At 33.1% G+C, this 25712-nt stretch overlaps 4 protein-coding genes across 11 annotated transcripts; 2 read left to right on the forward strand and 2 right to left on the reverse strand.

Moving 5' to 3' along the window:
• The first annotated feature begins 551 nt into the window (after positions 1–551).
• On the forward strand, positions 552–9980 carry LOC18043330 (histone-lysine N-methyltransferase SUVR4). 7 transcript variants are annotated; one of them, XM_024185383.1, is made up of 8 exons: positions 552–729; positions 1780–2375; positions 2527–3121; positions 3686–4737; positions 5290–5555; positions 6297–6363; positions 6465–6515; positions 7281–7638. In XM_024185383.1, the coding sequence occupies exons 2-8, from the start codon at positions 2196–2198 to the stop codon at positions 7368–7370; spliced, it is 2301 nt and encodes a 766-aa protein (XP_024041151.1). In that variant the 5' UTR covers positions 552–729; positions 1780–2195; the 3' UTR covers positions 7371–7638. The 7 variants fall into 7 exon arrangements, with proteins under 7 accessions (XP_024041151.1, XP_024041152.1, XP_024041154.1 ...); XM_024185384.1 differs by having other exon boundaries at positions 2130–2375; XM_024185386.1 differs by lacking the exon at positions 552–729 and adding an exon at positions 9907–9980 and having other exon boundaries at positions 1410–2375; positions 7281–7402.
• On the reverse strand, positions 9966–12143 carry LOC18043331 (mechanosensitive ion channel protein 10). The gene is made up of 5 exons (XM_024185390.1): positions 11265–12143; positions 11047–11170; positions 10642–10935; positions 10351–10556; positions 9966–10252 (listed from the first exon to the last, which is right to left on the reverse strand). The coding sequence occupies exons 1-5, from the start codon at positions 12092–12094 to the stop codon at positions 9979–9981; spliced, it is 1728 nt and encodes a 575-aa protein (XP_024041158.1). The 5' UTR covers positions 12095–12143; the 3' UTR covers positions 9966–9978.
• Positions 12144–14730: 2587 nt separating this feature from the next.
• LOC18043332 (transcription initiation factor TFIID subunit 9) lies at positions 14731–16517 on the reverse strand. 2 transcript variants are annotated; one of them, XM_006437412.2, is made up of 3 exons: positions 16397–16517; positions 15508–15786; positions 14731–15175 (listed from the first exon to the last, which is right to left on the reverse strand). In XM_006437412.2, exons 2-3 carry the CDS (start codon positions 15763–15765, stop codon positions 14906–14908), a joined length of 528 nt encoding a protein of 175 aa, XP_006437475.1. In that variant the 5' UTR covers positions 15766–15786; positions 16397–16517; the 3' UTR covers positions 14731–14905. The 2 variants fall into 2 exon arrangements, with proteins under 2 accessions (XP_006437475.1, XP_024041677.1); XM_024185909.1 differs by having other exon boundaries at positions 15508–15789.
• A 4594-nt stretch (positions 16518–21111) lies between these two features.
• On the forward strand, positions 21112–24197 carry LOC18043460 (phosphoinositide phospholipase C 2). The gene is made up of 2 exons (XM_006437414.2): positions 21112–21142; positions 22194–24197. The coding sequence occupies exon 2, from the start codon at positions 22213–22215 to the stop codon at positions 24139–24141; it is 1929 nt and encodes a 642-aa protein (XP_006437477.1). The 5' UTR covers positions 21112–21142; positions 22194–22212; the 3' UTR covers positions 24142–24197.
• Positions 24198–25712: the final 1515 nt, after the last annotated feature.

Raw genomic sequence — 25712 nt, forward strand, 5'->3', positions numbered from 1 at the left:
TTTACTACTATCAATAAGTCGGCAACTAGTTTTTTTCTTCCTTCGTTTTCTCTACTTCTTTTCTTTCCTCCTTATACAATGCCAAGCGGTTTAAATTATAAATATTGGAATGGGTATTGACCATTTGAACAGTTAAAGTCTTTAGAGATTAATTTCTTGAAAATTTTCAATTTAGATCAAATTGAGGAAAAAAAAATTACATTCCACAACCTGTAAAAAGAACATGCATAATATTTTCACTAAAATTTCTAAACGATAGAATAAAGTTTTTTTATTCTGAATTGATTTAATCTTATTGTTTTACCCATTTTTAAGGAAGTATTAGAAAGTTGTAGTTTATGCCCAAAAAAAAAAAATCCTTAAAAGTAATTTTGTTATAAGTCATTCTAGTAATAAAAATTATTATAAACGGATGAATATAAATAAATTTTTTATAAGTTTAAATAGTTCTACAGGTAAATAATTTTTATACAATTAAAAAAATATTAATATTAATATTTAATTTTTTAAAATTACTTTTGAACTCTCAAGCGTAATGACAAACAAACCCTAGATCGTTTTTTATTAAAAAGAAAAAATAGTTTTTAATATCTTTAAACTTATGAGATCTTATAAGTTGGACCAACTGCCACCCAAAAATCCACTAAAAAAATTGACAGCCGGTGCGGTGGGAGAAGTAATGGCCTCAGGCGTGTACTTCAGTCGTGGGGCCGACGCGTCTCTGGCTCTGTAAGTTGTAGTGTTATTCTTGCTTGCTTTTTGTATCAGATTTTTCAACTGTTATTTTTCGGCTCGAATCTTGGCACTTGGGATATAACTGGATCTAAAGAAAGCGGATGGCCGGGCGAACGAACTGGTCGCTTCACTCCGGCGGCTAGCTTCTCCGATCATTCCAAACTTGCCGGAGGCAGACATTTATTTACGTCACATCACAAGCAAGAAAAAAATAACGTGCGTCTTGGTTTAAAGGGTATTTTGGTCTTATCATGTCAAAAGATGGCTAATGAAGTTTTTGCTTGCGATTTTCAAGTGACCTGAGGAAATAAATGTGATCTGGTTTAGAATAAATTCTATTAATATGATTAGTGGTTAATAAATTTAAAAAAATTAAATTTTAATTATTTATTAATATTAAAATAATAATATACGATCTTTAATAAATATGATTGGTGGTTAATAAATTAAAAAAAATAATTAAATTTTAATTATTTACTTATACTAAAATAATTGTATAAGATCTGTAAAAAATCAAGAGTACTGATAGGATTTTTATCCAAAAAAAAAAATTGAGCTTAATTCACTTTCTACATTTTTTCCTTAATGACTATTTAAGTGTTTATATTTGATGAAATTTGAACTTGTTATGATTTTATTCCGATAGCATGAGTATTATCTTATTTATTAAGTGGTTGATAATTTTTTTATAAATTTTAACTGAACTTGTTATGACTTTATCTCACCATTCATCATTTGGGATGAAATTTTACATTTTGGGATGTTTAAAGATGCTCACACACAATTTTAGTTGATAGCTCCAATTTTAGTTGACTGCAAGTCATTTGATTCCACATAATTGTGAATTTAAACTGACATTGGCTCAATTCCAAACAATTTCTTGTTCTTGTAAATTCCTTAATTTATTTTTTGTTACTATAAATAACAGTATTCTGGAGGCATGTGTTTTTGTTGCAGTTGGATTGTTTTAAGGTTTTCTTGGTTAGCAAGTAAATAAAATGTGGTGTTTTTTAATTTTCGGTTTGGTGTGTAATATGTGGAAAGGCGGTAGACGGAGGAAAAGTCAAAAGTGAAATCTTGGCACTATTTCATTGCTGAGATTAATGCTGGAAGTGTCATTGTAATACTTCAGGGGGTGTTTGATGTTTGAAAAAGTGGGGGAAAATTTTTATTACATTGGTGTTAGTTGAGTGAAGGCTTTGATTACTCAACCCATGTAATGATACAACTTAAAAGACTCATAATCTCTTTCTTACAACACTGAATTCCTCAGTAGCCAGCCTGCCTGGGAATAAAAGAAGTGCAGATTATGTTAATGCTAATGCAGATTGTGCTTGTGTGTTTTGATTACCCTTTTACAATTTTAGTTCATTCGGATTGCTTTGACATGCAAGATCATACAAAATAAAAATTGGAGGCCACTGAGTACGAAAAGATTCCTAAAAAGTTATTCATCCGCGATGGACAGAGAGAGAGCTGTCAGAGCAGCTAATGCGATGAAGGCAATAGGTATTGTCGACAAACAAGTCCAAACAGTGTTGGTAAATCTCTTAGAGTTGTTTAATTGGAACTGGGAATATATAGAAGCAGAAGATTACCGTGCACTCAAAGACACATATTTCGATTTCAAGGAAAATCAGGTAGTCTGTGCAAAATACTAAACATATACATTCCACAACAACCACAATTAGGTCCATTAGGATGTCAATGGCTTTAGTTACTATTGCCTTAATGATTACTTTTTCTGTTTCCACTCAAACGGGTTTTGTCCTTTCAACTTTTTCTGCATAGGGAGTAGAAGACGAAAATGAACGTGTTATGGGGCAAGACAGGCTGGAAAGACCTTCTAAAAAGTTACATTTGGGAAAGCAAAAAGATCATGTTTCATCAGCAATGGCTAACTCAAGTACGACATTAGCACTAAAAAAGGCTGAAATGCCAATGCCTACATCTGGACGGGGAAGTAAGAAACCTTCTCAACTATGTTTAACTGACATAAGAAGGGGATCTAGTTCTCAGATTCCTAATGCACTAAAAGAGGCTGAAATCCCAATGCCTACATCTGGACAGGGAAGTAAGAAACCTTCTCAACTATGTTTAACTGACATAAGAAGGGGATCTAGTTCTCAGATTCCTAATGCACAAGTTAGCTGCAAAAGGAAGGACCTGACTTCATCTCATTTGGCCTTTCGCGGAAGAAAATCAACTCATAATGGAGAGTCACAGGCAGTGTATCTTAAACAGCCACTGGATAAACATGGCTTTTCTCGTAGCTCAAGAAATTCTGCCATGTCTCATTGCAGCAGGAAATCGATTAAGAAAAAAACTATGCAACCTATTAGTAGCGTTACACATCATGCAGAACCTATTTCAGTTGTGTGTCCAGGTACTATTGGTAATATATTGTTTTCATGATTCTGATTCTGGTACCTCCATCGTAGTGCAAAAACTTGTTGCATTCTTCGGCTGTAGCATTAATTTTGTCCAGTATCAGTTTTCCACTCAATAATTATAACTTTTTTAGTCTTAGGCACAGAAATGGTTACAAATTTTTAGGATGGTATGGGCTTTCTAGATCAGTGTTCCTATGAAAGAAGAGGCAATGATTGATGCTGGGCTCTTATCTGCAATGTATGCAACCGCTAACATCATTAACCATGCCCCAAAGTGTTTAGAGAGATGTAGGAGTTGTTACAAAGTTATAAAAATTCAAGCGCCATCGTTTGTAATTTTCCATTGTGTCATGCTCGTTGGTGACAATTATGTTATCATAATTATTATAGAGGAGCCCAATACATTAGCTTAACAAATATTAGATGCTGAGTTACATTCTTTTTTATCATATCTGCTTCCTTGATATACCACCATACTTCTCAGGTGTTTCATTAACATTTGTAATTGAGAGAAGCAATGCATCAGTTATGTTACTTGATACCTACATTTTCTTTAGCTGGTCCAGGCTCATCGGCAGGTTCTTCAACAGGAAAACACTTAGTAAAATCTTTGGCATCTCAACATGAGCGTACTGTTAATGAAGATGATGCTTCAGTATCCAATGACAGTGCAAGCAGCAACAACAACTTCAGTATTGCTTCATCAGCAATGGGAGAGGTGAAAATATTTCTGAACTGTAACCCTGCTTTTGAAAGGCCAAACTTTCAGAGTCCAAATTTTGATGCGGTATTTAAATACCTTGAGTTTAAAAATCTCATATCTGGAAAAGTTAAGCCTCAATTTTCTGTTAAGAAGTTACTGGAAGGTTTGTGTGATACTTTTTTGGAACTGGGTAATAAATCCACCAGTGGGCCAGTTGCAATTGGCTCATCTCCTGAAGCTATCATAAATGTTGAGGACTCTCTTTCCGCCACAGGACTGAAAAAACAAGCTTCTAGAGTTTGTGATTCTGAAAGGGATCTGAATAAGAAGAGCTCAAACCGTTCTAACTGTTTAAATTCATCTAATCTGGCAACTGTTCAGCAGCAACCTGTCACTTGTAATGAAAAGAGATCTATCCGTATAACTGACATAGCAAAAGGTTTAGAAAATGTGCGAATTCCATTGGTAGATGAGACTTGCAATGAGGATTTGCCAAAGTTTACTTACATCCCACAAAATGTAATCTACCAAAGTGCTTATGTACACATCTCACTTGCTAGAATCTCAGATGAGGATTGCTGTTCAAACTGTTCAGGAGATTGTCTCTCATTGTCAATACCATGTGCGTGTACACGCGAAACTGGTGGAGAGTTTGCATACACACAGCAAGGTCTGCTGAAAGAGGAGTTTCTGAGCGCCTGTATGTCTATGAAGAAGGGGCCTTGTGAGGAACATCTTGTTTATTGTCAAGACTGCCCAATAGAGAGGTCTAACAATGAATACTGTCCTGAAAAATGCAAGGGCCATATTGTCAGGAAATTCATCAAAGAATGCTGGAGAAAATGTGGCTGCAGCATGCAGTGTCAAAATCGAATTGTACAGCAAGGTATTACATGCAAATTGCAGGTACGAATGACTTAATATTAATTTTCCATTCAGAATTTTGTTTTCTCTTCCCTTTTTGGTCATTGTTACATGTCATTTTATTATGAATAATTTAAAATTTTGTACTTTACGACTTCAGTTGTGAAAACAAATTTTCCACTTCGTAATACCCTATGGCTTTTGTTACTCTTTTTGGCTAGGTATGCTGCTTAAACCAAACAAAAAAAGTGAGTCCCTGCTATAAGAAATTTTTTTGAGAAACCATTAAAGCTCACAGTATATTCACCTTCTCGATCTTTTTTTCTCTTTTTTTTTTTAATTTCAGTTTTTCTGCTTAATAAGATCTCTACAAAAGGCATCGCCGTCCTTTGTCATTTCAAATATCACTGTATCTATCTGAAAACACCAATCATATGATCGTTCTCTTATTACTTTTTCATGCTATCTTAGATATATGTATTGAAACTTTGCAAGAATTTGAAGTAAATTTTGTCTATCAGTCATGTGATTTATAAATATTTATTTCTTGTTTCTTCATCATTTACGGATAATCAGTATGCTCTTATGCTTCAGGTGTTTCTGACTGATAGACATAAAGGTTGGGGTCTTAGAACACTTCAGGATTTGCCTAAAGGATCCTTTGTTTGTGAATATGTTGGGGAAATATTGACTAACACCGAGTTATATGAACGGAATATGCAAAGTAGTGGTAGTGAGAGACATACATACCCAGTTACTCTAGATGCAGACTGGGGTTCTGAGAGAGTTTTAAGGGATGAAGAGGCACTTTGTTTAGATGCAACCTTTTGTGGAAATGTTGCAAGATTTATTAATCATAGGTAATTTTTTTCACTTATTAGTTCTACATACAAAGTCACTGTACCCCAGTTTTGGAGACAAAATGATTTGGCACTTTAGGGACTTTCATATCATTTTTATTCTATTATCTAATCATCCATGTGACACTTGACTGTATTTCTGTTCACTTTATAAGAAAAACTTGGGATAAAAAACTTTGTATACTTAGCGTTATTCTTTCACATCGGGCATATGCATCATGTTTGTTCTAGTTGTTGCATGGGTTCTTTTTCTTTGATAATAAATGCTATTTTGGTCCATGAATGTCGCAGATGTGTTCTGCATGCTGAAATAAAAAGCTAAGATAATGCTACACTTGTTGAGTAGTGTCCCAAAATTTACCATCCCACGTGTGCTGGCATTCATCCATTGGATGGTGGGATGGAATGATGGATAAGTTTACAAGTTATGAAATTGATCATTCAATCGATGAATGCCACATCAACACTTGGAATACTACTTGGGAAGTCTAGTATTATTCAAAAGCTAATGTTTCATGCTGTACCCATTTAGAGTAAAGAAATTTATCTATATTATCTGTTGCATGGACTTTTAAATGTTTTATAATCATGTTGATGGCTAGCCTTTAAACTTTTCTTCGGAGATTGGACTCCTGTTAGAGATTGTAATTTGGTGCGCATCATACCTCTCTTCTACCATTATTTGTATCCTTCACTGCTCTTTGTCAATATAATTTTTTTTTTTCCCCCCCCCAATTGTAGATGCTTTGATGCAAACCTGATTGATATACCGGTTGAAATAGAGACCCCTGATCGCCACTACTATCATGTATGGATCTGACTGGCTACATCTGTGCAATATTTCCTACATTCTGCTGTCATAAATTTTGAAAGAAGTGCATCTCATACTTTCTTGCTTGTCTTGTGCAGCTTGCTTTTTTTACAACAAGGGATGTGAGTGCTTCTGAAGAGCTGACCTGGGTAAGTGGGTTTAGTCAGTGCAGTTAACAAATTATCTGTTTGTGAATTTAACTTGGTTGTATGTACTGTCGATCATATGCTTTACAAGCATAGGATATATGTACATACATTCATAGAAGCAATACATGTTTTACAGCATGTCAGGACAGTTCTATTTATAGATTATTTCCCTCTGTTTTTAAATTTCAATTCTACAACCTTATTGAAATGTAACTTATAACTGAAGAGTTCAGGAAATACACATCCAAAATTATTCCAACAGCATTGCAACTCCTGCCAGCTGTGAATCTTTCTAACTGGCAGTAGTGTTTTTGAAAGAAAAGCAATCGGACAATCTCTTAAGACCTTCAAGCAACATTAGAGTTGTAAGGAATGGCTGCAAATGTGTGACACTTACCAACTTCCATTTGCCTAAGTTCTTATAAAGAAACAAGGTTGTCTTCAATCAGCAGGCCTGTTGGCTTTTGTCTTCAATTTTCATGGAGCACTAACACCTCATTGTCATAGACAGTGAGGGAACTACCATATTCTTTCTTTTCTGTTAAGTGATGAATAGATAAGAAAATATTTCTTTTTCCCCCTCTTGGTTAATTATGGTGTTGTAACATTTTGTGCCTCCCTCTGATTATATTTTCTAGTCTATAACTGGATAATTTTTTTCTTGTAGCTGATTAAGAACAACTCAAAAATTGAGTTGAAATTTGGTGACAAAATTAATCAACATTTTGCTCATTGTCGTGATGGTTTGGATGACATTAACTGTAGGACTATGGAATCGATTTCAGTGATCATGATCATCCTATAAAAGCATTTCATTGTTGTTGCGGAAGTGAATTTTGCCGAGACGTGAAGTAAAGAGTTCGTGTATCTCATCTACGATAGTGAAGGTAAAGGATTTCATTCTTTATTTTATTAGAAATTTTCCCTCTGGTTCCATGCTACTGCAGGACTATGGAATTGACCTCAGTGATCATGTTCTGCACGTTTCAGTTTCCTTATCCCCTTGGTTGTGGCTAACTGTTATCATTATTTGCTACTACCGGAATTTAGTTGACTTTTCTGTAGTGCTTGGATGAACTTTGACTGGTGAGGAAGTAATATTAAGCATTGACTGTTCTTGTGATTGCTAATTGTTCCAAGTTGTGGCTCGAAAGCATCGGCAACCGCCCTACAAGACTTGGGAAATTAAGAGGGAATTGCGTGGGATATACCCCTTTTCCCCCAAAATACCTAAAATATACCTTAAACTATTAAAATCTTTAATTATATATATATATATGAGTAGTTTTTCAATCAGGGATCTCTGACTTTAATAAAGTCAGGAATTAGTTAAAAGATCAAATAAACATATATTCCAATGCACTGTATTTTATCATATAATGTAGTAAAATTTAAACTTTTTTGTCTTTTAGCTAATCCCTTACTTTATTAAAGTCAGGGATCCCTGATTGAAAAATTACTCATATATATATATATATTTAAAAAGATTAGGGAAAGTACAAAAATAACCTTAATAAAATCATAACAAAACTGAATTGATTCCCAAAATCACAAAGTTGAGCAAGATCAAAAGAAGTAAAAAAATAATATTTGATGTTTACACGATTTGTTTAAAAAATTACTGGACTTTTACTTGACTTAATATTCAACTCATTTAATATATTTATTTGACTTTCTATTCGATTAAATACTCGACTTATTTAACTTCCTACTTCACTTCTTACTCGATTGAATGTTTGACGTCGTACTCAATTTCTTTAAAAAATAACTTAATTGTTACTTGAATTATTCAAAAAAACTTACTCAATTTTTACTTGATTTGTGTTAAATATTGCTTGACTTAATACTTAACTCATTTAATATATTTACTCGACTTGATTAAATGATTTCTTACTCAACATTATTACTCGACTCTCACTCGACGTGTTAAAAAACTTACTTAATGTTTACTTGACTTGTTTAAAAAATTACTTGGTTTTTTTTCTACTTAATACTCGAATCGCTTAATCTACTTAATCGACTTATTCAACTCATTTACTTCACTTCTTATTCGACTAAATGTTCGATTTACTCGACTTCTTTAAAAAATAATATAACTGTTACTCGACTTGTTCAAAATATTAACTCGACTTTTACCCAATTTATTTTAAAAATTATTAATACTCGACTCAATTTATCTTCAAAATTATTAATACTCAACTCATTCAATGTACTTACTCGACTTTGTACTCTATTAGATACTCAACTTACTCATTTTCTTCACTTCTTACTCGACTATATACTGGACTTACCTGATTTCGTACTCAACCTCTTTAAAAATTAAATAACTCGTACACGACTTGTTCAAAAAATTTACTCAATTTTTACTCAATTTATTTTAAAAATTATTCCACTTAATACTCGACTCATTTAATATATTTACTCGACCAGATATTCGACTTACTCATCTCTTTCACTTCTTACTCGATTAAATTCTCGACTTACCTAACTTCGTACTTGATTTCTTCTTGAATTGATTTTTCAATCATTTATAACTTAAATTGAGTCTTAAATCCCTACATTTTATGTAATCGTATGTGTGCAAGCACAAAAATGAATAATGTACGATTAAAACTCATAAATCATTAGCAATTATACTTGTAATGAAATCAAATCAAACTCTAAGCATACAAAAAGGTTGCATTTCAAACATATCTTATCAACCACTTGACAATGCATCTTTTGAACAGTTTATTTTTATTAAAAACCTCTGTATTGGAGGTAAGAAATGACATGGTAAAAGAGAACAAAACCGTTAGAAAGGAAAAAATGGTGAGAGAAAGAAACCATGAGAGGAAGAAAATGGTGTAAATTCATGATTTTTTTAAGAGAAGTTTTTACTTTCCCCACCTTCATGAGGCATATGTATGTAATAGAATATAAATTTAGTATTTAGGGGTAAATAGGGTATATTTAAATAAAAAAACCTGGAAATTAATATGCAATAGAGATTCTGGAGGGCTTTCTGAAGTTGTCATAGGGCATTTTCAGAACATTATACTCATGATAGTTGAAACTGTGTATTTTCTTGTTTCTTACAACTAGCAAAATGAGATGAACAAAATCACACATTAGTACTAGTTCACATATGCTGTAGAAACGTTTTCCGCTCACTATCAGTGTAGCGACTTTAGGGTTTACTTGTAAAGAAAATACAATCAATTTCTCTTTTACTGTGCATATAATGGGTTTTGTTTTCTTCAATTAGTTCAATATCAACAATTCTGAACAATGAGAACGAATGATCTACAGCTAAAAATCACTTCACAATCTCTATCAAATTCAGTGTCTATATGCTACTACCAGCTTAAGGTGTGTTCAATTATGATATACAGCCGCCGGTTCTAAACAGGAGGCATTGGGTCAACTCAAGATATCCTGCGTAGTCACATAAACAAGAGCACTTGGACGTCAAATGATACCATTAATTTGCGGGTTGTGGGACTGGTGATGCTGCTGATCCTGCGGAGCCGACTTGAGTTTCTGGGAGAACATGGTATTTACCAATACCAAGGTCTTCAAATATTCGCTTTAGCTGTAAGACTAATTTAGATCTCCTGCTACTTTTCTCCCCATAATTCTGAAAGTTTATGGTATGAGTAACGTGAAGAGCCATTCTTATCTCGTTTGCATCCTCAATCTCCTTCACCACCACCTTGTGTTGTGGTCTCCAGTGCTCAGGCTTGCTATTCAAGTAGCTGCCATTAAATAAAAAGAATGAAAAATAAGACCAAGCTATATAAAACACACCTTGACGCAACAATGTAGTTTTTATATGACAGAGTTGATCACTTACTCTTGTATTCTAGATTTTAGAGCTTCAATGCTCACTGTTGACATGGAAGCATCAATGGTAAATTCCACCGAATCTTTCATATTTCCGGTGCTTCTGTAAAAGTTGGTGATAGGTTTCGTAGCTAGAACTGAATTGGGATAAAACACTTTCCCATTGTCGTATCTCACCAAGGTTGTTGTCAAAATGCGGATATCCTCAACCACCATCTGCAATGAAAAGTTGTAAAGCAAACAGAACTCGATATAATAAACTAACATACACTTCAATTTTTAGGATGAATATATCAGTCACCTGCACTCCATCAATAATGCATCTATCACCAACATCAAATGGGTGCATCACATACAGAAATATGATTGATTCAAATATATTCTTGACAGTGTTTCCGAACATGAAAGCTGCAAGTACAAGCTGGGATATAATGAGGACAAGTGCTTGAGTTGTTAAGAATCCCATCAAAGTTAACCACAAAATGATGATCACAACAACTAAAGTTCCTGTAAATAGCCTGTTCAACTCCTGTGTGGCTGCTTTGGACTGTTTTATGAAACGTGACAGAGCTTTGCGTTCATTATAGAACTTTAGCTGGAATCAGGAACCCGTAATATAACAGCAATTAAGGAACAATTTGAGATAATTCTGATTAAAAAAAAAAGAGAGAGTGAGCTGAAAAAACTAATTTGGTAAGGAACTTACCACCCATTTCTTAAATTCTAACTCTTGGATCTTTTCAGTTTTTGCCGCTCCTTCAAACTGATTGAGTAGAAGGCTTACTCCTTCTGCTATCAAGAACCGATAGAGCTGCTCCTTACCAATGTAACTAGTCAATATTTATAGTGAAGAACAGTGAGAAAATTCCAAAAGGAAAATTAGAAAACACAATATAGTTGGATCATTGGCAAATATATCCTTACTCGCAACCAGTGTCAGCAACATTTTTGAAGATGTAATTGGCAGCAGACTTTGCTTCAAATTCGCTTTTAATAGACTTGTACATTTGCAGCTCTTCATCACTTTTATCATTTGCATTTTTGAAAATTTCTCCATCTTCATCATCTTCTTCTTCTTCAGCAAATTCCTCAAGTTGATTTGAGAAAACTGATAGCTTTGAACTTCTGGCAACATCTATTAACTTTTTCATCGTCCAAGCAGAAATCTTCTGCCTCTTAATTTTTTTAAGCTTTCGTACATCGATCAAATACTTTTCTTTTCCTGCTGACATCCCAAAAGCTTCGCTCCTTACTTGTTCATTTATCTCCATTAACGGAGGACCCGAAAGAGTCTGAATAAGATACTGATGAAAGATTGTTTCTTGAATTGGATTGAAAAATCTCTTAGATTGGAAAGAGACAGCTAGTAACAGAACTGAGAAACTCTTGAGACACCACAGAGCAGCCCCAACAAGTGAAGAAGCAAGAACCCTTGTAACATAATTTAGAATCTTAGTAGTTTCTTTTGATCTCTTAACTCCATGCCGAAACAACAAAATCCGAACTAAGAGAAACAAGGACAACCAAACAAAAACCTTAATAATGATTCTCAAACCGTGGACATAATACATGAACCTTTGCCTTAGCGAAGAGTTCCTCTCAATCAAGAAAAGCAAAGCATTAATCAAAGATTTAGTAACCAGTCGACAGGAGACAATCACAAGTAACAACACGCACCATTTCCACAACTTGAAATCCCAGATGACATGGTTCTGCAGTTGCTTCACGGTCAAGCTACAAATTAACAGCGCCATTATGCACCCGAATGCAGCCCACTCAATCAAGACAAAGGGTTTTTTCAGTATCTTGCGCTTTTGCTTGTCCTTGTAATCATCATCCTCGTCCTAGTCTGAATATGATTCTAAGTTCACTTCACCAGTAGAATCGGTGAATTTATTATTATTATTATTAGCAGCTGGTGAAGTCAACAATTGTGTCGTTTCTTCAACTAAATCGGCACCACGTGCATGAGCTGGAGAAGCTGAGCTCTTGGATGTGGAGAGTTGGCTTCTTCTGCTGCTGAGATACTCATCTTTATTATTATTATTATTAGCAGCTGGTGAAGTCAACAATTGTGTCGTTTCTTCAACTAAATCGGCACCACGTGCATGAGCTGGAGAAGCTGAGCTCTTGGATGTGGAGAGTTGGCTTCTTCTGCTGCTGAGATACTCATCTTTGGCGTCTGCAATCGGGATCACGACGTCGTTTGCATTGGCTGCTGCTTTCTTCTCCACCGTTTCCATTGCCTCTGTGTAGACTTTTGTTGCTGCCGTTGAAAGATTTAAAAATTTTAAAAAGTGAGAGAAGCTTGACTTTCAGTTTTGTAGGAAGTTGTGTGTTTTAATAGTCTCGTAAAACAAAACAGACACTTAGACCATGCCTCCACCTCCAATAATTGAGGCACTGTTTGTCTTTTGTCCAAGCTATTATTAACTTATTATGTCTCGACTAATTATTGTGCACGCTTGCCTTTTATCTTTGCATTTACTTATTTGGTCACAAGAAGTCCAGATACATCTTTCTCCTAGGATATAATGATTGGGACTGTTTCTATTTATGGTGTGTTTACTTCGTGGAATAGAGAATTGAAATGAAAGAATGAGAATGAAATTCATATTTATTTGACAAAATGTAATTTGAGAATGCGAATAAAATGTGTGGGTGCCACACAATTTGGGAATAAGAAATTAGAATCTCATTCTTATGGGGGGTTGAGAATGAAAATAGAATATATGTTTACTTTTGTATCTCTCTATTTTTTTATATTTCTCAAATTTCCCTCATTCAAATAACAATTAATTTTATTATTTTAAATGTCATTGATAATAATAATAATTATTATTATTATTATTAATATTATCATTATTAACAATAAAAATAATGATAAAAATAATAATTAATAAAAATAATTAATTTATCATTATTAACAATATTATCATTATTGTTGTTGTTATTATTATTATTATTATAATATTATTAATAAAAATAATAATAACAATAATTAATAATAACTAAAATAAAAAAGTTAATAAAACTTAATAATAATAATGAATTTAATAATAATAATAATAATAATGTAATTTTCATTATCTAGATACATGTATAAATATTATTATAAAAATGATATTAATTAAATAATAATAATAATAAATGTTAATAATGATAATATTAATAGTAATTAATAATAATAAATGTTAATAAAATATAATAATAATGATAATATTAATAGTAATTAATAATAATAAATGTTAATAAAATATAATAATAATAATAAATGTTAATAATGATAATATTAATAAAAATAATAATGATAACAACAACAATAATGATAATATTGTTAATAATGATAAATTAATTATTTTTATTAATTATTAATAATATGGGTATTTTGGTAAATTGATTATCATTATCATTCCTCATTCCCATTTATTTTTCCAAGTAAACACATCAATGGCATTCCAGCACATTTCCATTCTCATTTATTTTTTCTAAGTAAATATTGAAATCTCATTCTCATTCCAGCTCATTCACATTCCTAGCCCATTCTCATTCTACCATATTCCCATTCCTATAAAATAAACGCACTATTAGTATAATAAACCGAACGAATTGCTTGTGTGTGTGTGTGTGTATATATATATATTTGGTGCAAACTGATAAATTTGAGATAATTCCAATAGAAAGAAAAAAGAAAAAAAAAAAGGTGATACGAATTTAGTAAAGAACTTACTACCATTTCTTAAACTCTGATTCTGGGATAATTCCAGTTTTCGGTCGATCCTTTAAACACCGTCTGTATGAACGGAAGGGCAAGTGAGATCAACTACCCCCATTTGAGTTAAAAAAATTCTCAGATTATGTTGTATGTCTTAAGCCCCCACAAATCTTAGTTATCTGCTCCTTTTACTTCAGTGACTTGCTCGTTGCCCATTTGAAACTGTTGTATTACATTGGCAGAGATAACCGGGTTGAAATTAATACCCTTATAAAGTGCCTGCTCTTCGCCATTTCTAGCATCTCTTGATTTGAGGATGAGGTTTCTATAAACTTTTTCATTTGAGGTTTCGTACAGCAATGGCATATTTTTCCTTCGCCTTCTAAAATACCAGTGGCTTCGCTCTCCAATTGTTCGGTTGTAAGATTTTTTCTTGAATTGGATTAAAGAATCTCTTAGACTGGAAAGAAACAGCAAGTAACTGAACTGAGAAACTTTTTTCTCTTTCTTCTCCACTTTTCTTTAATCAACACGTAACACGAGAGTGTGAGATCGAAATTATTTTCGGTTTCTGGCTAGTGGCTAGGCCGTGTTACCCCAACTTTGATATTTAATTAAGTTAATAGTAGCATGACTTTGTTACATCAGAATATATAAATTTAAACAAGGCCCGAATAAAAATCAACACTGCCAAGGAAAATTTTCAGATTATTACAATGATACAAAAAAATATCAGGATGAATGTTAAATCTTCCTTCTTTTACATGGTTGATGGCACAAGCCTATCCCTATTGTCCTCAGGTAACACGGCGTTGATGAGATGATCCCGAAAAGCCAGCAAATCAAGATCTCACTTTGTACGTCTAGCAAGGGGAAATGAGACCTTTTGAGGGGTTTGTTGCAGCATATCTGTCCTCTGTTCTTCAGATGCATTCGGCTCGGTACTCTGTTCATCTTCTTCCATTTCTTCCGCTGCCTGAGCAGATTGCTTCTTTTCAATCGACAGCTGGTAGTTAGGGCTAATCAATGTGTCCTGCTCAGGAGGAAGTGGGATACCACGCCCTGCTATTGACTTTGGCAATGGAATTTTATTCCTGTTTTTAGCTAATTCCAGTAGTACCTGATCCACGGTTAAGAGTAAGGATGTTACATGTCCTCTATATAAATGATACAAAAGAAGTGCATTTGAGCATATTATATGAATAAGTTATAAAATCCCTGGATTAGCAAGATATTCTAAGCATATATTGACAGAACAAGAGTGGTACAAGCCATCAATCAATTCAATCACATTAAATTCAGAACCAAGGGCAAACCAAACAAATGCCGGACAGAAGAAAACAGGAAAATTATCATATGCCTCAATTCCCTTTGAATTCGCATTTGTGCTCTAAAAACAAGTTAGCGCAGACTAAGGTTAGGACATTAAGGAAAACTCTATTGCTAACCTACCTCTCTTGCTGGGGGTTGTGAGAAGCTGGAATTGACTTTAGACTGGACAGCAAGCTTGACATCATCACAATCAATGGTATTTTTGCCAGCATGCTCAGAATAGACCTGTGCATCAGTCAATACATCGACAACATAACGGTACCACAACTCCAGAAACTGGTGTATAACACGGGGCTCATAGTCCTCCACACCCATTGATTTCAGCAGCGATTTTACAATCTTTGCATCCCTTGGCAAGTCCTCATCTCCATCTGCCATTTCCTCAGCTGGATCCTACACCTACCAAGCCAACATCAAAGAACTTTAACAATAATCATACAATAATCCTTTCACGGCATTAGGTCACTTAAAAGTACAGAAAAATATTAAAAAAATATATGCATTATATAGCATTTGAATTGAAGAGAAGACGTGTCAGACACTTGAGAACAAGACACTTGTGTCAATTCGCTTCCATGAACTAACAGATCTCCTACTAAAAAGTATGAATTTTTACAAGAATGCCGTGAATTTTCATTTGCACGATAACCAATTCACAACAATTTACCCGAGTTTTTATTAAGTTAGCAAAGACTCGGTCATAGTTACTCAAAATTCAAAAAAAAAAGAAAAGAAAAGCATAAATTATCACGGTATATAATGATTGAAGCTAAAGTAAATGAATACTATCAGATGTTATACTTAATTTCATGAAAACCAAATAAATTGCTTAAAAGGGTATCTAGATAAATCAAGCACCACATCCATTAATGACGTCACACAAAGATAACTATGAAGAAAACAAAAGCACGGCGTTTTTACTTCTAATGATCCAAAAGATTCCAGTGCGAGATTAAACAGATCGCTTTGTAAACAAAAATTGAAGATTTAAGAGTTGAGGGTCACCCACCCTTTTGGAGCAAATTAACAGTGGAAGGAAACGACGCCGGATTGCTCAACTTCTCTCTGTCCGGCATCAGCAGGTTTCTCACTTTCCCTCCCTCTCGCTCGCTCGCTCACTCGCTCGCCCGCCGATTCCCCGTCGATTGCTCTGTTATTCACGAAGAGGAGGAATTGGGCTCATGCCCACAGGCCCACTGGGCCGAAGTTCAATTAGTGGAATGCAAGTAAACTCAAATGTTGTTGTTTAATAAACTTGTACATTAATGCACGCAAATTTGCTGGACTCTGAGCGAAATTAATTGACTGGTCATGGCAGTTGGCAATTGTGAATTTTGAAATCTCAGCCTAACGAAAAGGATCTATCAACAGTATTTTAGTTACAGCTATCATATTCTTCACAAACCAATTACTCAAGGCTATCCCTTTAAATAATAAAATTTTCTTTTGATATTTCGATGTGTGTAGGAACTTACAGGCGTGCCTTTTTTTTTTTTATTTTAATTCTGTTGATTCTCAATTCCTCGTTTACAGTTAATTTTTATTTCAAAATCTAAATTAATTTTTTAATTATTATCCTTTTCGGGTGATTAATTAAATAAACCTACTTGAAAATAATTCAGTCAATTCATCAAGAGTTCTGTGGTTTCGGATAGTTTATTTTAAAATTTATAACTTTTTTTGGTCAGAATTTCATCTTAAGTTTTCAAATGTCTTTAAAAAATAAAATTTTCGTCTCTGAATTTGAATGGTATTAAATGAGCACTGATATTTAGATTAAAACATTTTGACTAACATCTTTTATATTGAAATTAACAGAATATAAATAATGCAACTGCTGATGGCGAGGGAGGACTTGAATTTACTAAATTTTAAATGCTCGTGACCCATCTATGCTTAGACCAAAGCAAACGATCCAAGTATAATTTAAAAGTTCGAGGATAAAAATAATCTGCATAATTAACTAGATAAGTTCTTTTCAATTAAGTATTCCAAATAGATCAGATCAAGAGGAAAAAAAAACATTAAAAGGAGAGAAAAACCTTAACTAGATAAGTACTTTTTAATTAAGTAATTTAATTAGATTAAATTTCTTTTACTTCGTATTTTGTCTGGGGAAGGTAAGGTTCCCGTAGCAATAGACGTACGGCAGCAGCGGCATACTTCCTAAAGAGAAGAATTAAATTAATCGTAAGAGTCAGCAGATAATGTTACTTTCAACAACTTAAAATGAATACGATAGCAATTATTAAAATAATAATAATAATGAATTAGTGTGATTATATAAAAAGATCTCCCACTTGCAATATAAATATTATCTGCCGATGTCATCCTCTGTCATGTTGTTGATGTCATGCCCTGACTTACTTATATCAAGGTGTGAACAATATATTAAGAATAAAATAAGTCTTACGAGGAAGACTTTTATTTATTCATTTATTTATTTTTAGAGCGACTTACAAAGACTTTATATTAAGATATATGTATACAACTCAAAATTAATTTTTTTCTTTTTTTAATGACTCAATTATTAGTTGTCAAATAATAATTGAAGGATTATAAGAAATTAATTTCGGGTTGTTATAAATTACAGACTATGTAACTTAACTATTACTTGAAATACTAACTAGGTAATCCAAGAATGGGGTAAATTGAGTTTTTAAAACTTAAGTTAAACAAATTGCACAACAATAATCTATTGCCTTAATCAAATAAAAAACAATAAATTCAATAAAGCTCAATAATAAAAAGTAAGGGAAGAGAGAGCAAACACAATAATTTTTACGTGGTTCGGCAATCACCTCCTACATCCATGCCTCCAAGCACACCAGGCTTGATGATTTCACTATTCAAGCCTCCCAAGATTTTTAACGCTTACAATTGACTTCCAATGTGTCAATGAACTTTTACAACAAGATATTATCATCAATCTCTTAACCTAAGTGTATCCCAACACTTACAACCTCTCAATTTGATTTTACAAAAAGATTACAAAAATTTCTCTCACACAATGTGTTTGAATACAAATGAAAGCTCAATATGTGTGAATAAATGAAAATGAATACAAAGTTTATGCTCTTAGATTTGTAGATAATTGCTCAAAATATCAGTTGTATATTCTTGAATGAGTTTGATTTGAGTCAATTTATAGTTGAGGAAGAAAACTAGTCGTTATTGACTTTCTGGTAATAACCGACTTGTCACTTTTGTGAATCCGGTTAGTCGCTTCATTTTACCGTTATATTCAAAAATTTAAATTTCTAAACATCTAGTATGCCGCTTTTATGAATCCGGTTAGGCGCTTTCATTCCAAAGAGTTTCTGCCTATAATCAGATTGCCGCTTTGTAACATCCGCTGAGCCGCTTTGCTACAGTGTTGGCTATAGTGAACTATTTTTTAAAAATTATAGTTTTACCCCAATATTTTTCATAACTGTACTATGACCCAAAACGTTATAAATTTTACAAATAAGTCTAATTTCAAAATATCTAAATAATGCTTGTTATTCCCAAAATTTTTTAAAATTATGATATGACCCAAAATGTTATGAAACTTTTCAAATAAGTCATTCTCCAAAATGTCAAGCAATATTTGTTGATTTCGAAGTTTTTTCAAAACTCTTTCAATTAAACCATAAATTTGAAAAACAAGTAATTTCATGAAATCATTTTTCCATTAACTATAAAACCTTTATAATATGAAAATAATGATTTATTTAAAATGTATAAAAAATAATTTGAACTTAAAAGATTAATCATTCTTAATCTTGTTTGTTATCATCAAAATCAACATTATGGAAACATATATGCTAACACTACTTCTGTATAAAGACTATTGTATATATTGAATAATTTAAGGAGTTGTTTGGTATATATACAACAGAATCTCTATAACATAACATTGTTCATACTAAGAAAGTATATTTTCTTAGTGCAGTCATTTATTTATCAAGAAATGAATGATTTATTAATTTACTGATAAAAGGAATATTTGTTAATTTAGAAATAAATTTTTGTTTTAAGAAGAGTTTTGTTTATATATACATGTACTTATAAAATTACAAAGTCATAGTTCCTCAAGCACGTAGTGTCTTCTCGAGTGATTACCATACATAATTCTTCTTGCTAACTGATTTTAACATATTACATATATATTCTAATACAATATCTGTTATAATGCCTACTAGAATATACATCAATTTGTTACATAATTCCTAAATTTGGAATACGCTAGAAAGAAAGAAAGATAAATATACCATATACAATGTATGTTCTACACCAAATTATAGATGAAGCTCAATTCAATATAAGATCAAGGTGAAAACAAAAAACTTTAGATGCACGTTTATATTTTAGTCATTATTAATTTTTGTATTTAATTAATTATTTTCATAGGGTCCTAAAAGATTTAAAAAATGTAATTATCCACCGACCACCTATTTTTTTGCACTTTTTAAAAAATACACAATTCTTAAATTTTTTTTGCTAAACTCCACTCGAAATTATATTATTTTGCATTTATCCACTTCCGTCTTCAAATTGTTAAGAGAACTAACGGAATATTGTACAAATGACTTTTTTACTCCCAAATGTAAAAAAATAATTATCCACCAGCCACTTTTTTTTTGCATTTTTTGAAAAAATACAATTCTTAATTTTTTTTTTTTTGCTGAACTCCACTTAAAGTTATATTATTTTGCACATGTTAACTTCTGTCTTCAAACAATGTTGTTGTGAAATAATAATTTTACTTTTATGATGTCAACAAAGTTCTAACAATGTTATAACATGAGTAGGCTAGTGAAAAAAAAAATATTTACTTCAAGTGGAGCGCCGCTAAAAAAAACATTTGTGTCTTTTTGAAAAAATTAAAAAAAACAGATAATTTTACTCTTATGATGTTAGCAAAGTTCTAACAGTGTTATAATATAAGTAGATTAGTGAAAAAAATATTAACTTCAAGTGGAGCGCCGCTAAAAAAAAATTGTGTATTTTAAAAAAAATTAAAAAAAAAACAGATCGTCGATGGATAATTACCTTTTAAAAAAATTATTTTATACATTTAACGAAAATACTAATTCAGGACATATATCTAAATTAAAACCAGACAATTTTGTTATTTAACCCAAATTATTAATTTATCCAACATAATAAATGAGTATTTACCGTACATGAGGAGGTGAGGAGAGGAGACATCGTTATAATTGTAGTGCATCCAAGTTCCTGCTTGGTAGCCTGAATTCACGCTAGAGGCATGGGGATTGAGGCATTGGTTGCAGTGAGAGTTTAATACAAGGAAGCTGGGGTTGGTTAAATGCATTTAATCAGAGAGAACAAAGAAGAACATATCTCAATCACATATTAAATGTAATTACGACACATGTCGTAAGTTTCCACCAAGCTAATTAGCTAAAGCTATTGGGGGACTGTATTCCAATATTAAATGGGAATTTTTGAATGAGTAAAGATGCCTATTGCTATTGCCTGGTAAGTCAACGCCCGAGTAGTTTACTTTAAAAATATCACACTAATTCTAGCAATTCCATCATCTCCAGCCCGCCTCTGTGGCGCGTCTCTCTCTCTCTCTCTATATATATATATATACACACATAAAATCCACCATCTCTCCATCTCTATTTTGTTTCTCATAAGAATCTATTTTTTTTTCGTATTTTAATCTGTTGTTACTGAAAATAGACTGTGTTTCTGCGTCTACTCTACAGCGAAGCGCCTTGCAATTCCAATAGATTCCAAGGTACTTTTCTCTTTTCTCTTTCTATCGATCATTTTTTTTTTCATCCGATTCTTTCACTCTATGTACTTTTCTTTTTTCTTTTTTCCTTGAAAATATGTAATAACCAGAAACCAGCCGACAGACTCGTTTTTCTCTTAAAATGTTAAAGATTTCGCAGCGTTTAGGAGTGAAGAAACAGAGCATCAAAGTTACAAAACGTCCCCACCTGTTAAAGTAGAGTAACGACAGGGATACAAAACACTAAAACATGAAAGATGTTTAAAAATATAAAATTCAATTTAATGGTGTGGGGGGTTTCGCCGCCGGATCCTAGTCCTTTTGTTTGATACGGTTGACTTGAGCATTAAGGTCACACTTTAATAATATTTGTTAGAAAGAGATTAGTATAGACTTTTATATATCTAACTCAAAAAATTAATCTATAAAGTAGAGTGACATATCATATTTATAGATTTTAATAACTTTTTTTTATTAATTAATGTAGAACACAACTCAAATAATTTTCTTTTATTAATCAACGTGGGAACACAACTCAACATATGAAAATATCGATGCTGCTGTTAAATATTTGTTTTTATTTTCATTCATATTTATGCATACAAATTTACAAACTGTTTATATAATTTAGTTGAATAAAAATAATAAAGTTTAAATAAAACGTGTAGGTCCAACTAATAATTTCTTCGTAGGTCCAACAAATAGTTTCTTCTTTATGAATTTTCATCCATTGAAAAGTGTAAACGGCCGACACGTAACCTAATACTGTGAGAAGATTATTATTGTCTTAGACTCACACTTCTCTAGCCTTTCGATTTCAATTGAAGCTCTCATCTCCGCCTAAGATAGAAACTTAAATTTTTTTTTAATTGAAGAACATCTTAAAAAAAAAAAAAAATTGCTTAATTTTATAATACAAAGTCAATATACTAGAGTTACACGATTTTGTCTTTTGGAAATTGGAAAATTTTTGTGCAAAAATTTCAATATCCTTATTTTAACAAAATCAAATAAAAATGGAAAACGAATAAATAATTGTTTGAATTCAATGTAGGTAGGATTAACCACTTCCCATGGGCAAACAGAGTTATAGAGTCTGCTTCTGCTTTCGGCGATGGTTCCATGTTGGCGTGTCAGAGCCGCCGGAGGCCATCGAGTCTTTGTTCAATCAATACTCGGAGAATGGCATCATGACCGTTGATCATCTGCATCGGTTTTTGGTTGAGGTTCAGAAAGAAAGAAACCCTAAGAAAGAAGATGCGCAAGCGATTATTGACAGCATGGACGATCAGCTCAATCTAAAGCATCCGCATAGTTCTGATCAACGGAAAGGTCTCAATCTTGAAGCTTTCTTTAAGTACCTGCTTAGCGAAAAAAATTCCCCGCTTTGTCCTTCTCGTGGGGTGCATCAAGACATGAAAGCCCCGTTGTCCCATTACTTCATTTACACAGGCCACAATTCTTATCTGACTGGGAATCAGCTTAATAGTAAGTGCAGCGCTGCTCCCATCAAAGATGCACTTAAGAGAGGCTTGAGAGGGATTGAATTGGATTTGTGGCCAAGTTCCAAGAAGAAAGATGGTGTGGAGGTTTGTCATGGAGGCACTCTTACTGCTCCTGTGGATCTCACCACATGTTTGGAGACTATCAAAAAGTATGCCTTTGATGCATCCGAGTATCCAGTTGTTATAACCTTTGAAGATCATCTTCCTCCAAATCTTCAGGATAAAGTAGCAGAGTTGGTGACTGGAATATTTGATAAAAAAGACTTGCTTACTGCTGACTCAGACGGCTCAGAGTGCTTAACAGAATTCCCTTCCCCGGAATCGCTGAAGGGAAAGATCATCATTTCCACCAAACCGCCAGAGGATAAGGCCAAGGACAAAGAGAATGAGCTGCCTAAGAGTACCTCTTGCCATGTGAACTTCCCACCGTTCATGAAAATGTTCAATCACACACGGAAAAAAGTTTGTGGACAGAAAGCAAAGCACCAGGAGTACCCAAGACCCTCAGCTTCATCATCAGCCGATGAAGCTGAATGGGGAGAAGAGGTACCCAACCTTAAAGGAATTGTTAAAACTACTAATGGTAGTACCAATGATAAAGATTATTCGGATGAAGAAGGTAGCACTAATGCTGATGGAGATTCTGGAAAGACGCAGCAAAATGTTGTAGAGGCGCCAAAGTACAGACATTTAATCAGTATGCATGCTGGCAAGCCTAAAGGTGGCTTAAAGGAATGGTTGAAGGTGGAGGTCGATAGAGTGAGACGTCTTAGCTTAAGTGAGCTACAGCTTGAAAGGGCTGTAACGAAAAAGTACGGACAAGATATCGTCAGATTCACCCAGAGTAATGTACTGAGGGTGTATCCGAAGGGTCTACGTATAGACTCATCGAATTACAACCCACTAATTGCTTGGTCGCACGGGGCACAAATGGTTGCATTTAATATGCAGGGATACGGCAGACCACTCTGGTTGATGCACGGAATGTTCAGAGCCAACGGTGGGTGTGGGTATGTTAAGAAACCGGAATTTCTGTTGGAGAAGACAGGACTCTACAGAGACCTGTTCGATTCCGAAGTCAATTTACCAGTGAAAACGACTTTGAAGGTGACTCTATACTCCGGAGAAGGATGGGATAAGGAGTTTCATCACACTTACTTTGATGCATGTTCCCCTCCGGATTTTTATGCAAAGGTGGGTATTGCTGGAGTCCCTGGTGATACTTCTTCAATGACGGATCAAACAGAGCCCATTAAGGACAGTTGGGTACCTGCTTGGAACAAGGAATTCAAGTTCCAGCTTACCGTTCCGGAACTTGCTCTGCTCAGGATTGAAATTCACGAGCGTGATGACATTCTCCAAAAGGATGATTTCGGAGGCCAAACATGCTTACCAGTTTCTGAACTAAGACAAGGGATTCGTGCGGTTCCACTTCATGACCGCAAGGGCAACGAGTATAAAAACGTGAAGCTTCTCATGTCCTTTGAATTGATTTGATCAGGAAGCCGCTTATCTTCTTGATCATTTTATTACGTCTAAATAAATCTAATATTGATCAGTGTCATTTTATTTCAAGTAAATTTGTTTCGTTCAAGTTTCCACATTAGTTTCTCACTGTGTTCAATTTTTAGCTTAGCTAAAAAATTTACATGTTGTTGGGTTTTTCCTTCAACTTAAAATTTGTATTTAAATTTTCATCCATTGGATTGGGAAAGACCCAATAAAAGTTTATATCATATAATACTATATTCGAATTCTACTAGGTCTAGTGGTCCATGGTTCAAATGCTAAAATTTAAAAAATAAATAAATAAAAGTTTATATCATTATTTTAAGTCAAAATTTTCATTGGCCATTTTATTAATGAAACCTAAAATAAAAGTTTTATTCATTGATGTTATCCCCTATGTATGATGTCTCGGCCAATGGCTTACTTATATCAAGATAAATAAGATAATGACCTCAGAAGACTTTATGTAAAGATATACCTAATTCCTACAAGTGGTTATTTAATTTATCTATTTATACCTCGTTTGTCCGAACTGTTTTTTCCATTCATAATGCAGAATAATTTAGTGTTCTTTTTATTATTTGCCTTTGGATCTGCCCTAATGGTAGTTCATGATAACCTGTTTTGTCTTTTTTTCCCCTAATTTTTTAATAAAATCAGCTGCTGACTTGTATAAATTGTATTCCCTGATCATCTTGAGTTGAATAAAATGCAAGGTCCTGATTGTAATTAAATCTTAATTTTACACAGTTATAATCCATAGGTGGTACAAATTTTTTGTCTGTTTTTGTAGATGAACAAGAAAAGCTGATGATTATTTTACAAATCTCATGAAAATTTCGGATTATTACTTCAGAAATTTATTGAAAACTAATCCACTATATGCACATTTACATAACTAATGTTTTCATAGAGATTACAGCAGAAGAAGGATCCAGTGGCGAAGCTAGCACCATATTTTGGGGTGAGTTATTAAATTTATTTATTTTTATAAGTATTAATAAAGACAAATTCATAAATTATAATTAATTATTATTTTTTAAAAAAACTTACCCGGACTGCAGCTCGGATTAGCCAACCCTTAACTTCGCCATTGGGTGGATCCCACAACCCATGTGCTAATTCTCGGCATTGATCAATTGTGTATTCAACAAATCAGCCAGCTGAACTCGTAAAATCATAAAAGGCTTTAATTAACGCCTTGATCCAAATTAATTTGTGTGTTGTGTTTAACGCCCACGAAACCAAAGGATGCTTTTTAGTGATTTACAATGCAATTAACTAGCTGGTGTCCAAAGAAGAATAGTTAATTTATAAGGGTAGTATTATTTTTACTCACTTGAGATATTTAATTTGTATCTTCATTAATGTGTTCTTAATATAATTTTATTATTTAAATTAGAAAGGATAAGGCTTAATAATTAATTAACTATCACTTAAGTCAATTAATAATTAGCGACACATCATTTACCATATCAGTTGGAATACAAACTAAGTATTCTATCTAAGTAAGTTTAATTAGCATTATTGTATTGATAAACATAGCTGCTAACATCAAT

Source organism: Citrus clementina, unplaced genomic scaffold (genome assembly GCF_000493195.1).
Source record: "Citrus clementina cultivar Clemenules unplaced genomic scaffold, Citrus_clementina_v1.0 scaffold_4, whole genome shotgun sequence".
NCBI classification, from domain to species: Eukaryota; Viridiplantae; Streptophyta; class Magnoliopsida; order Sapindales; family Rutaceae; genus Citrus; species Citrus x clementina.

Excerpts from the sequence above, each read along its gene's own strand:
- LOC18043330 (XM_024185383.1), top strand. The coding sequence starts at position 2,196 with ATGGACAGAGAGAGAGCTGTCAGAGCAGCTAATGCGATGAAGGCAATA. Across the intron at positions 4,738-5,289 it reads GTATTACATGCAAATTGCAG|GTGTTTCTGACTGATAGACA; the intron begins GTACGAATGACT and ends CTTATGCTTCAG. Across the intron at positions 5,556-6,296 it reads GCAAGATTTATTAATCATAG|ATGCTTTGATGCAAACCTGA; the intron begins GTAATTTTTTTC and ends CCCCAATTGTAG.
- LOC18043331 (XM_024185390.1), bottom strand. The coding sequence starts at position 12,094 with ATGGCGCTGTTAATTTGTAGCTTGACCGTGAAGCAACTGCAGAACCAT. Across the intron at positions 11,171-11,264 it reads GTTGCTGACACTGGTTGCGA|TTACATTGGTAAGGAGCAGC; the intron begins GTAAGGATATAT and ends AATATTGACTAG. Across the intron at positions 10,557-10,641 it reads GCATTATTGATGGAGTGCAG|ATGGTGGTTGAGGATATCCG; the intron begins GTGACTGATATA and ends TTTTCATTGCAG.
- LOC18043332 (XM_006437412.2), bottom strand. The coding sequence starts at position 15,765 with ATGGCAGATGGAGATGAGGACTTGCCAAGGGATGCAAAGATTGTAAAA. Across the intron at positions 15,176-15,507 it reads CACAACCCCCAGCAAGAGAG|GTACTACTGGAATTAGCTAA; the intron begins GTAGGTTAGCAA and ends ACCGTGGATCAG.
- LOC18043460 (XM_006437414.2), top strand. The coding sequence starts at position 22,213 with ATGGGCAAACAGAGTTATAGAGTCTGCTTCTGCTTTCGGCGATGGTTC.